The following is a 13,507-nucleotide window of genomic DNA, read 5'->3' as shown; positions in this document are numbered from 1 at the left end:
CAATATCCTGTACCCCAAGTATCAGCCTGTCATTATCCTGTACCCCGAGTATCAGCCTGTCATTATCCTGTACCCCAAGTGTCAGCCTGTCATTATCCTGTACCCCAAGTATCAGCCTGTCATTATCCTGTACCCCGAGTATCAGCCTGTCATTATCCTGTACCCCGAGTATCAGCCTGTCAATATCCTGTACCCCAAGTATCAGCCTGTCATTATCCTGTACCCCAAGTATCAGCCTGTCATTATCCTGTACCCCAAGTATCAGCCTGTCATTACCCTGTACCCCGAGTATCAGCCTGTCATTATCCTGTACCCCAAGTATCAGCCTGTCATTATCCTGTACCCCGAGTATCAGCCTGTCAATATCCTGTACCCCAAGTATCAGCCTGTCATTATCCTGTACCCCGAGTATCAGCCTGTCATTATCCTGTACCCCAAGTATCAGCCTGTCATTATCCTGTACCCCAAGTATCAGCCTGTCATTATCCTGTACCCCAAGTATCAGCCTGTCCTTATCCTGTACCCCAAGTATCAGCCTGTCATAATCCTGTACCCCAAGTATCAGCCTGTCATAATCCTGTACCCCAAGTATCAGCCTGTCATTATCCTGTACCCCAAGTATCAGCCTGTCATAATCCTGTACCCCAAGTATCAGCCTGTCATAATCCTGTACCCCAAGTATCAGCCTGTCATTATCCTGTACCCCAAGTATCAGCCTGTCATAATCCTGTACCCCAAGTATCAGCCTGTCATAATCCTGTACCCCAAGTATCAGCCTGTCATTATCCTGTACCCCAAGTATCAGCCTGTCATAATCCTGTACCCCAAGTATCAGCCTGTCATTATCCTGTACCCCAAGTATCAGCCTGTCATTATCCTGTACCCCAAGTGTCAGCCTGTCATTATCCTGTACCCCGAGTATCAGCCTGTCAATATCCTGTACCCCAAGTATCAGCCTGTCATTATCCTGTACCCCGAGTATCAGCCTGTCATTATCCTGTACCCCGAGTATCAGCCTGTCATTATCCTGTACCCCAAGTGCCAGCCTGTCATTATCCTGTACCCCAAGTATCAGCCTGTCATTATCCTGTACCCCAAGTATCAGCCTGTCATTATCCTGTACCCCAAGTATCAGCCTGTCATTATCCTGTACCCCATGTGTCAGCCTGTCATTATCCTGTACCCCGAGTATCAGCCTGTCATTATCCTGTACCCCAAGTATCAGCCTGTCCTTATCCTGTACCCCAAGTGTCAGCCTGTCACTATCCTGTACCCCAAGTATCAGCCTGTCCTTATCCTGTACCCCAAGTATCAGCCTGTCATAATCCTGTACCCCAAGTATCAGCCTGTCATAATCCTGTACCCCAAGTATCAGCCTGTCATAATCCTGTACCCCAAGTATCAGCCTGTCATAATCCTGTACCCCAAGTATCAGCCTGTCATTATCCTGTACCCCAAGTATCAGCCTGTCATAATCCTGTACCCCAAGTATCAGCCTGTCATAATCCTGTACCCCAAGTATCAGCCTGTCATTATCCTGTACCCCAAGTATCAGCCTGTCATAATCCTGTACCCCGAGTATCAGCCTGTCATAATCCTGTACCCCAAGTATCAGCCTGTCATTATCCTGTACCCCAAGTATCAGCCTGTCATAATCCTGTACCCCAAGTATCAGCCTGTCATTATCCTGTACCCCAAGTATCAGCCTGTCATTATCCTGTACCCCAAGTATCAGCCTGTCATAATCCTGTACCCCAAGTATCAGCCTGTCATAATCCTGTACCCCAAGTATCAGCCTGTCATTATCCTGTACCCCAAGTATCAGCCTGTCATTATCCTGTACCCCAAGTATCAGCCTGTCGTTCTCCTGTACCCCAAGTATCAGCCTGTCATTATCCTGTACCCCAAGTATTAGCCTGTCATTATCCTGTACCCCAAGTATCAGCCTGTCATTATCCTGTACCCCGAGTATCAGCCTGTCAATATCCTGTACCCCAAGTATCAGCCTGTCATTATCCTGTACCCCGAGTATCAGCCTGTCATTATCCTGTACCCCGAGTATCAGCCTGTCATTATCCTGTACCCCAAGTGTCAGCCTGTCATTATCCTGTACCCCAAGTATCAGCCTGTCATTATCCTGTACCCCGAGTATCAGCCTGTCATTATCCTGTACCCCGAGTATCAGCCTGTCAATATCCTGTACCCCAAGTATCAGCCTGTCATTATCCTGTACCCCAAGTATCAGCCTGTCATTATCCTGTACCCCAAGTATCAGCCTGTCATTACCCTGTACCCCGAGTATCAGCCTGTCATTATCCTGTACCCCAAGTATCAGCCTGTCATTATCCTGTACCCCGAGTATCAGCCTGTCAATATCCTGTACCCCAAGTATCAGCCTGTCATTATCCTGTACCCCGAGTATCAGCCTGTCATTATCCTGTACCCCAAGTATCAGCCTGTCATTATCCTGTACCCCAAGTATCAGCCTGTCATTATCCTGTACCCCAAGTGTCAGCCTGTCATTATCCTGTACCCCAAGTATCAGCCTGTCATTATCCTGTACCCCAAGTATCAGCCTGTCATTATCCTGTACCCCAAGTATCAGCCTGTCATTATCCCGTACCCCAAGTATCAGCCTGTCATTATCCTGTACCCCAAGTATCAGCCTGTCATAATCCTGTACCCCAAGTATCAGCCTGTCATTATCCTGTACCCCAAGTATCAGCCTGTCATTATCCTGTACCCCAAGTATCAGCCTGTCATAATCCTGTACCCCAAGTATCAGCCTGTCATTATCCTGTACCCCAAGTATCAGCCTGTCATTATCCTGTACCCCAAGTATCAGCCTGTCATTATCCTGTACCCCAAGTATCAGCCTGTCATAATCCTGTACCCCAAGTATCAGCCTGTCATAATCCTGTACCCCAAGTATCAGCCTGTCATTATCCTGTACCCCAAGTATCAGCCTGTCATTATCCTGTACCCCGAGTATCAGCCTGTCATTATCCTGTACCCCAAGTATCAGCCTGTCATTATCCTGTACCCCAAGTGTCAGCCTGTCATTATCCTGTACCCCGAGTATCAGCCTGTCATTATCCTGTACCCCGAGTATCAGCCTGTCAATATCCTGTACCCCAAGTATCAGCCTGTCATTATCCTGTACCCCGAGTATCAGCCTGTCATTATCCTGTACCCCGAGTATCAGCCTGTCAATATCCTGTACCCCAAGTATCAGCCTGTCATTATCCTGTACCCCGAGTATCAGCCTGTCATTATCCTGTACCCCGAGTATCAGCCTGTCATTATCCTGTACCCCAAGTGTCAGCCTGTCACTATCCTGTACCCCAAGTATCAGCCTGTCCTTATCCTGTACCCCAAGTATCAGCCTGTCATTATCCTGTACCCCAAGTATCAGCCTGTCATAATCCTGTACCCCAAGTATCAGCCTGTCATAATCCTGTACCCCAAGTATCAGCCTGTCATTATCCTGTACCCCAAGTATCAGCCTGTCATTATCCTGTACCCCAAGTGTCAGCCTGTCATTATCCTGTACCCCAAGTATCAGCCTGTCATTATCCTGTACCCCAAGTATCAGCCTGTCATTATCCTGTACCCCAAGTATCAGCCTGTCATTATCCTGTACCCCGAGTATCAGCCTGTCATTATCCTGTACCCCGAGTATCAGCCTGTCAATATCCTGTACCCCAAGTATCAGCCTGTCATTATCCTGTACCCCAAGTATCAGCCTGTCATTATCCTGTACCCCGAGTATCAGCCTGTCAATATCCTGTACCCCAAGTATCAGCCTGTCATTATCCTGTACCCCGAGTATCAGCCTGTCATTATCCTGTACCCCAAGTATCAGCCTGTCATTATCCTGTACCCCGAGTATCAGCCTGTCATTATCCTGTACCCCAAGTATCAGCCTGTCATTATCCTGTACCCCAAGTATCAGCCTGTCATTATCCTGTACCCCAAGTATCAGCCTGTCATTATCCTGTACCCCAAGTATCAGCCTGTTATTATCCTGTACCCCAAGTATCAGCCTGTCATTATCCTGTACCCCAAGTATCAGCCTGTCATTATCCTGTACCCCAAGTATCAGCCTGTCATTATCCTGTACCCCGAGTATCAGCCTGTCATTATCCTGTACCCCAAGTATCAGCCTGTCATTATCCTGTACCCCAAGTGTCAGCCTGTCATTCTCCTGTACCCCGAGTATCAGCCTGTCATTATCCTGTACCCCAAGTATCAGCCTGTCATTATCCTGTACCCCAAGTATCAGCCTGTCATTATCCTGTACCCCAAGTATCAGCCTGTCATTATCCTGTACCCCGAGTATCAGCCTGTCATTATCCTGTACCCCAAGTATCAGCCTGTCATTATCCTGTACCCCAAGTATCAGCCTGTCATTACCCTGTACCCCAAGTATCAGCTTGTCATTATCCTGTACCCCAAGTATCAGCCTGTCATTATCCTGTACCCCAAGTATCAGCCTGTCATTATCCCGTACCCCGAGTATCAGCCTGTCATTATCCTGTACCCCAAGTATCAGCCTGTCATTATCCTGTACCCCAAGTATCAGCCTGTTATTATCCTGTACCCCAAGTATCAGCCTGTCATTATCCTGTACCCCAAGTATCAGCCTGTCATTATCCTGTACCCTAAGTATCAGCCTGTCATTATCCTGTACCCCAAGTATCAGCCTGTCCTTATCCTGTACCCCAAGTATCAGCCTGTCATTATCCTGTACCCCAAGTATCAGCCTGTCATTATCCTGTACCCCAAGTATCAGCCTGTCATTATCCTGTACCCCGAGTATCAGCCTGTCATTATCCTGTACCCCAAGTGTCAGCCTGTCATTATCCTGTACCCCGAGTATCAGCCTGTCATTATCCTGTACCCCGAGTATCAGCCTGTCATTCTCCTGTACCCCGAGTATCAGCCTGTCATTATCCTGTACCCCGAGTATCAGCCTGTCATTATCCTGTACCCCAAGTATCAGCCTGTCATTATCCTGTACCCCAAGTATCAGCCTGTCATTACCCTGTACCCCAAGTATCAGCCTGTCATTATCCTGTACCCCAAGTATCAGCCTGTCATTATCCTGTACCCCAAGTATCAGCCTGTCATTATCCTGTACCCCGAGTATCAGCCTGTCCTTATCCTGTACCCCAAGTATCAGCCTGTCATTATCCTGTACCCCGAGTATCAGCCTGTCATTATCCTGTACCCCAAGTCTGCATCTGGATCTTCTAGTCTTAGTGTCATTCACTGATATTGTTTCACACATGCAGTACCATTAATCACCACGTTGCTGACAGTGAAGCGTTTCTGTAGGGCTCATGAGAACAGCGCCACCACTGAGATACTAGCAAGACACCAAATGATATTTGATTTGAACTTTGAAACAAAGTTTGGAATGAAGTGTCTGATGGAAGTTTCCAAATACAGAAAGTCTAATATTACAGATACACAGATGACATGTGACGTGGCTCCTTTAAGGAGGAAACCTCGTGAACAAGATATATATATATATACACAGGAGAAAAGTCACACAACAGATAGTATAAGAGGTAACAGAAAACCAGCGGACACCCCAAATATAATATGCATCACATCACAATTCTATCCATCTATCTATCTATCTATCTATCTATCTATCTATCTATCTATCTATCTATCTCCTATCTATCTATCTATCTATCTCCTATCTATCTATCTATCTATCATCTATCTATCTATCTATCTATCTCCTATCTATCTATCTATCTATCTATCTATCTATCTATCTATCTCCTATCTATCTATCTATCTATCTATCTATCTATCTATCTCTCTATCTATCTCCTATCTATCTATCTATCTATCTATCTATCTATCTATCTATCTATCTCCTATCTATCTATCTCCTATCTATCTATCTATCTATCTATCTATCTATCTATCTATCTATCTATCTCCTATCTATCTATCTATCTATCTATCTATCTATCTGGATATCCTGTTAATGGGGGGTTAGTTGGGGGTTTAGTTCTGGGGACCCCACCATGAGTCGCTCATGATGGAATGGACTGAGTGTAACTATGTGGTGCCCCAGTCATTGACCCCTCAGAGCTTACCTTGACAATAATAGCTGATTGGTAGAGATTAGAGAAGCCACACCCCCTGCGATCAGGCGATCAGGGGTATTCCAGATGAGCCAGGGGTGTTGGGATAATATGGAGTTACCTAGTCAGGTAGGCCAACAGAGCACAGAACAGCACACTATTATATTATACACTACACTATTATACTATTATATTATACACTACACTATTATACTATTATATTATACACTACACTATTATACTATTATATTATACACTACACTATTATACTATTATATTATACACTACACTATTATACTATTATATTATACACTACACTATTATACTATGCGGAGCCTTGTTGACGGTTTCCAAACATCATTTTATTTTTGTTACACTGCACAGAAAATAATAACAAGTTAACACTGCAAAAATGTAATAAAAGAAGCAAAAAGTTCCATCATCTGACCACAACAGAAACTGTAGTCAGAGGCGGAGCCAGAACATGTGATAGAAATACTTAGATGACACTTTACATGACAGACGGGTCAGCAGATTACAGGGGGTGCAGGAGTCAGTCTATAGACACGCACTGAGTTACAGTTATCTGTAAAGTCCTAGGGGGGGGGGGGCGACTGGTCAATACACTGCAAGAACCCCGAGAAACGTCACAGAATGTCATTATATATCCAGAATCTGAGCAGAAAGTCTGAGAAATAGAACAAATCTCATCTCTACAATTCAGCCATCAATATATTATCTCTCTCCTGTCTATCTCCTATCTATCTATCTATCTATCTATCTATCTATCTATCTATCTATCTATCTATCTATCTCCTATCTATCTATCTATTTATCTATCTATCTATCATCTATCTATCTATCTATCTATCTATCTATCTATCTCCTATCTAGCTATCTATTTATCTCCTATCTATCTATCTAATCTATCTATCTATCTATCTATCTATCTATCTATCTATCTATCTATCTATGTATCTATCTCCTATCTATCTATCTCCTATCTATCTAATCTATCTATCTATCTCCTATCTATCTATCTATCTATCTATCTCCTATCTATCTATCTACTATCTATCTATCTCCTATCTATCTATCTATCTATCTATCTATCTATCTATCTATCTATCTATCTCCTATCTATCTATCTATCTATCTATCTATCTCCTATCTATCTATCTATCTATCTCCTATCTATCTATCTATCTATCTATCTATCTATCTATCTATCTCCTATCTATCTATCTATCTATCTATCTATCTATCTCCTATCTATCTATCTATCTATCTATCTATCTATCTCCTATCTATCTATCTCCTATCTATCTATCTATCTATCTATCTATCTCCTATCTATCTATCTATCTATCTATCTACCTATCTATCTATCTATCTATCTATCTCCTATCTATCTATCTATCTATCTATCTATCTATCATCTATCTATCTATCTATCTATCTCCTATCTATCTATCTATCTATCTATCTATCTATCTATCTATCTATCATCTATCTATCTATCTATCTATCTCCTATCTATCTATCTCCTATCTATCTATCTATCTATCTATCTCCTATCTATCTATCTATCTATCTATCTATCTATCTATCTATCTATCTATCTATCTCCTATCTATCTATCTATCTATCTATCTATCTATCTCCTATCTATCTATCTATCTATCTATCTCCTATCTATCTCCTATCTATCTATCTATCTTGCTATCTATCTATCTATCTATCTCCTATCTATCTCCTATCTATCTCCTATCTATCTATCTCCTATCTATCTATCTATCTATCTATCTATCTATCTATCTATCTATCTCCTATCTATCTCCTATCTATCTATCTATCTATCTATCTATCTATCTCTTATCTATCTATCTATCTATCTATCTATCTATCTATCTCCTATCTATCTATCTATCTATCTATCTATCTATCTATCTATCTCCTATCTATCTATCTATCTATCTATCTATCTATCTCCTATCTATCTATCTATCTATCTCCTATCTATCTCCTATCTATCTATCTATCTATCTATCTATCTATCTATCTATCTCCTATCTATCTATCTATCTATCTATCTATCTATCTATCTATCTATCTATCTATCTATCTATCTCCTATCTATCTCCTATCTATCTATCTTGCTATCTATCTATTTATCTATCTCCTATCTATCTATCTATCTATCTATCTATCTATCTCCTATCTATCTATCTATCTATCTATCTATCTATCTATCTATCTATCTATCTATCCATGTCTATATAACACACCAATACTAACACAAGGTAAGACAAAGCAGGTTCAGGATGTATACAGATATTTCCAGCACATGTGACAAGTTGCCCAGTTCCCAGCTGCAGTGTTGGGGCACCAGCCCTGTGATGCCTCCTCTATGACACCTCCTGCCCCTGAGGCCCCCAGTAATGCCCCCACCCTGTACCCTGGTGCAGACCCGTCTACACCAGGCAGACACATGTCTGTGACAGCAGAAGCAGACAATGGGCAGCCCCTGCCATCTGCAGCCAGTCTTACCTCTCAGAGCAGTCAGGGCGCCCAGGACCAAGCAGATCCCCCAAGATCCCGTCCTCTTCTTCATCCTGCAGGGGGCACCTGTGCCCGGGGGGTCCCTGATAAACTCCCAGACTCCTAAATCCAGCAGTCAGCAGCAGCAGCACAATCCACAGCGCATGGGTGAGGAGCCTCCTGAGGTGTGCCAGCTGGCCGGAGCATGGGCTGCGATCCACTGGATCCCTGGAATCCCGGAGCAAGGAGGATCCTGCAGCAACTCCAGGGAGGATGCGCACAAGAGCCACCTGGAACTGGGGGGCGCTGCGGGGTCCACACTACACCCTGGTGGCCCTAGGCTGAGGGGCCCCGGCCAAGATTAACCCCTGCAAGGCAGCAGCCGGGCATGCACAGGAAGGTCAGGGTGCAGAGGGGGCACTGGGATCAGGATTAACCCCTACAGGGCATGCATAGGATTACCCCCAGGGCTGCAGACAATAGCTCCGGTCCAGAGGGGCCCCCGGTGATTGCAGGCTCCGGGCAGGTCCTCGCAGGGCTGCAGCTTGGGGATGTAGGAGGCAGCAGCCGGCACTCCGGCCCTGTGCTGGGCACTGCTGTCTCCGGAGTGTCCGCTCGACACGTGTTCCCTCCCTCTCCCCCTCTCCCTCCATTGACAGAGCCGTCTCCGAGCAACCCGGGGACGCCGCCACCCCCGCCTGCCCGGACGGCCCCGGCTCAGGCTGCGTTATTTTACCGAGAGTTATGGCGCCCTCTGGTGGCGACAGGTCAGAACTGCAGCCTGAGAGCGGAGGGATGCGGCAGCGGGACGGGTGCGGGGGGCTGCGGGTGTGTGGCAGGGAGGGGGGATAGGGTGTACAGGGTGATCTGCATACATACAGGGCGCTCTAGATACATGCAAGGTGCTCTGCTCATATACAGGGGGATCTGCTCATATACAGGGTGCTCTGCTCATATACAGGGGGATCTGCTCATATACAGGGTGCTCTGCTAATATACAGGGTGCTCTGCTAATATACAGGGTGCTCTGCACATATACAGGGGGATCTGCTCATATACAGGGGGATCTGCTCATATACAGGGGGATCCGCATACATACAGGGCGCTCTAGATACATGCAAGGTGCTCTGCTCATACACAGGGGGATCTGCTCATATACAGGGTGCTCTGCTCATATACAGGGGGATCTACTCATATACAGGGGGATCTGCTCATATACAGGGGGATCCGCATACATACAGGGCGCTCTAGATACATGCAAGGTGCTCTGCTCATATACAGGGGGATCTGCTCATATACAGGGTGCTCTGCGCATATACAGGGTGCTCTGCTAATATACAGGGTGCTCTGCTAATATACAGGGGGATCTGCTCATATACAGGGTGCTCTGCACATATACAGGGGGATCTGCTCATATACAGGGTGCTCTGCTCATATACAGGGTGTCCTGCTCATATACAGGGGGATCTGCTCATATACAGGGGGATCTGCTCATATACAGGGGGATCTGCTCATATACAGGGTGCTCTGCTCATATACAGGGTGCTCTGCTAATATACAGGGTGCTCTGCTAATATACAGGGTGCTCTGCACATATACAGGGTGCTCTGCTCATATACAGGGTGCTCTGCTCATATACAGGGTGCTCTGCTAATATACAGGGTGCTCTGCACATATACAGGGTGCTCTGCTCATATACAGGGTGCTCTGCACATATATAGCGTGCTCTGCTCATATACAGGGTGCTCTGCTAATATACAGGGTGCTCTGCACATATACAGGGTGCTCTGCTCATATACAGGGTGCTCTGCACATATACAGGGGGATCTGCTCATATACAGGGGGATCTGCTCATATACAGGGTGCTCTGCTCATATACAGGGTGCTCTGCTCATATACAGGGTGCTCTGCTCATATACAGGGTGCTCTGCACATATACAGGGTGCTCTGCTCATATACAGGGTGCTCTGCACATATATAGCGTGCTCTGCTCATATACAGGGTGGTCTTCTAATATACAGGGTGCTCTGCACATATACAGGGTGCTCTGCACATATACAGGGTGTTCTCCACATACAGGGTACTCTGCACATATACAGGGGGATCTGCTCATATACAGGGGGATCTGCTCATATACAGGGTGCTCTGCTCATATACAGGGTGCTCTGCTCATATACAGGGTGCTCTGCTCATATACAGGGTGCTCTGCACATATATAGCGTGCTCTGCTCATATACAGGGTGCTCTGCTAATATACAGGGTGCTCTGCACATATACAGGGTGCTCTGCTCATATACAGGGTGCTCTGCACATATACAGGGGGATCTGCTCATATACAGGGGGATCTGCTCATATACAGGGTGCTCTGCTCATATACAGGGTGCTCTGCTCATATACAGGGTGCTCTGCTCATATACAGGGTGCTCTGCACATATACAGGGTGCTCTGCTCATATACAGGGTGCTCTGCACATATATAGCGTGCTCTGCTCATATACAGGGTGGTCTTCTAATATACAGGGTGCTCTGCACATATACAGGGTGCTCTGCACATATACAGGGTGTTCTCCACATACAGGGTACTCTGCACATATACAGGGTGCTCCCCCTTATACCCTTTTTCCTCCCTGGTTCCTCACCCTCTTTCTCCTACAGGGCATTTACCAAACTACTAACTAGTAGTGAATCCAGACACCAGACCAAGACTTACTGATGGTTTCTGATACTTGTGGTACAGAGATCTTGCGCTATAATCCTTTATCAGAAACAATCAGCACCATGGAGAGCAGAACCTCCAGTGACCAGGTACGGAAAAGGTCTAAAGAACCCGAGGGGTGTTGTGGGCAGAGGGTGGTACATTAGTATCTGGTATCTACCAGGATTGTGGGCAGAGGGTGGCACATTAGTATCTGGTATCTACCAGGAGTTGTGGGCAGAGGGTGGCACATTAGTATCTGGTATCTACCAGGAGTTGTGGGCAGAGGGTGGCACATTACTATCTGGTATCTACCAGGAGTTGTGGGCAGAGGGTGGCACATTAGTATCTGCTATCTACCAGGATTGTGGGCAGACGGTGGCACATTAGTATCTGGTATCTACCAGGAGTTGTGGGCAGAGGATGGCACATTAGTATCTGGTATCTACCAGGAGTTGTGGGCAGAGGGTGGCACATTAGTATCTGGTATCTACCAGGATTGTGGGCAGAGGGTGGCACATTAGTATCTGGTATCTACCAGGAGTTGTGGGCAGAGGGTGGCACATTAGTATCTGGTATCTACCAGGAGTTGTGGGCAGAGGATGGCACATTAGTATCTGGTATCTACCAGGAGTTGTGGGCAGAGGGTGGCACATTAGTATCTGGTATCTACCAGGATTGTGGGCAGAGGGTGGCACATTAGTATCTGGTATCTACCAGGGGTTGTGGGCAGAGGGTGGCACATTAGTATCTGGTATCTACCAGGAGTTGTGGGCAGAGGGTGGCACATTAGTATCTGGTATCTACCAGGATTGTGGGCAGAGGGTGGCACATTAGTATCTGGTATCTACCAGGAGTTGTGGGCAGAGGGTGGCACATTAGTATCTGGTATCTACCAGGAGTTGTGGGCAGACGGTGGCACATTAGTATCTGGTATCTACCAGGAGTTGTGGGCAGAGGATGGCACATTAGTATCTGGTATCTACCAGGAGTTGTGGGCAGAGGATGGCACATTAGTATCTGGTATCTACCAGGAGTTGTGGGCAGAGGGTGGCACATTAGTATCTGGTATCTACCAGGAGTTGTGGGCAGAGGGTGGCACATTAGTATCTGGTATCTACCAGGAGTTGTGGGCAGAGGATGGCACATTAGTATCTGGTATCTACCAGGGGTTGTGGGCAGAGGGTGGCACATTAGTTATCTGGTGTCTACCAGGAGTGTGGGCAGAGGATGGCACATTAGTATCTGGTATCTACCAGGGGTTGTGGGCAGAGGGTGGCACATTACAATCTGGTGTCTACCAGGAGTTGTGGGCAGAGGGTGGCACATTGGTATCTGGTATCTACCAGGAGTTGTGGGCAGAGGATGGCACATTAGTATCTGGTATCTACCAGGGGTTGTGGGCAGATGGTGGCACATTAGTATCTGGTATCTACCAGGGGTTGTGGGCAGAGGATGGCACATTAGTATCTGGTATCTACCAGGAGTTGTGGGCAGAGGATGGCACATTAGTATCTGGTATCTACCAGGGGTTGTGGGCAGAGGGTGGCACATTAGTATCTGGTATCTACCAGGGGTTGTGGGCAGAGGGTGGCACATTAGTATCTGGTATCTACCAGGGGTTGTGGGCAGAGGGTGGCACATTAGTATCTGGTATCTACCAGGAGTTGTGGGCAGATGGTGGCACATTACAATCTGGTGTCTACCAGGAGTTGTGGGCAGAGGGTGGCACATTGGTATCTGGTATCTACCAGGGGTTGTGGGCAGAGGGTGGTACATTAGTATCTGGTATCTACCAGGGGTTGTGGGCAGAGGGTGGCACATTAGTATCTGGTATCTTCCAGGGGTTGTGGGCAGAGGGTGGAACATTAGTATCTGGTATCTACCAGGGGTTGTGGGCAGAGGGTGGTACATTAGTATCTGGTATCTACCAGGAGTTGTGGGCAGAGGGTGGCACATTGGTATCTGGTATCTACCAGGGGTTGTGGGCAGAGGGTGGCACATTAGTATCTGGTATCTACCAGGAGTTGTGGGCAGAGGGTGGCACATTGGTATCTGGTATCTACCAGGGGTTGTGGGCAGAGGGTGGCACATTAGTATCTGGTATCTACCAGGGGTTGTGGGCAGAGGGTGGCACATTAGTATCTGGTATCTACCAGGGG

General features: G+C 46.3%; 1 protein-coding gene across 1 annotated transcript in view; it reads right to left on the bottom strand.

The window, feature by feature from the left end:
- IGSF11 (immunoglobulin superfamily member 11) overlaps nucleotides 1–9,044 on the bottom strand; it is a 236,411-nt gene extending 227,367 nt beyond the window's left edge. The window contains exon 1 of the mRNA XM_075263297.1: nucleotides 8,661–9,044. Coding sequence (XP_075119398.1) covers nucleotides 8,661–8,724 — 64 coding nt within the window. The 5' untranslated portion in view covers nucleotides 8,725–9,044. The remainder of the gene's footprint in view (nucleotides 1–8,660) is intronic.
- Nucleotides 9,045–13,507: the final 4,463 nt, after the last annotated feature.

The sequence above is a fragment of the Leptodactylus fuscus genome, chromosome 2 (genome assembly GCF_031893055.1).
Source record: "Leptodactylus fuscus isolate aLepFus1 chromosome 2, aLepFus1.hap2, whole genome shotgun sequence".
Taxonomy (NCBI): Eukaryota; Metazoa; Chordata; class Amphibia; order Anura; family Leptodactylidae; genus Leptodactylus; species Leptodactylus fuscus.
This window is presented reverse-complemented; position numbering and strand designations above follow the sequence as displayed.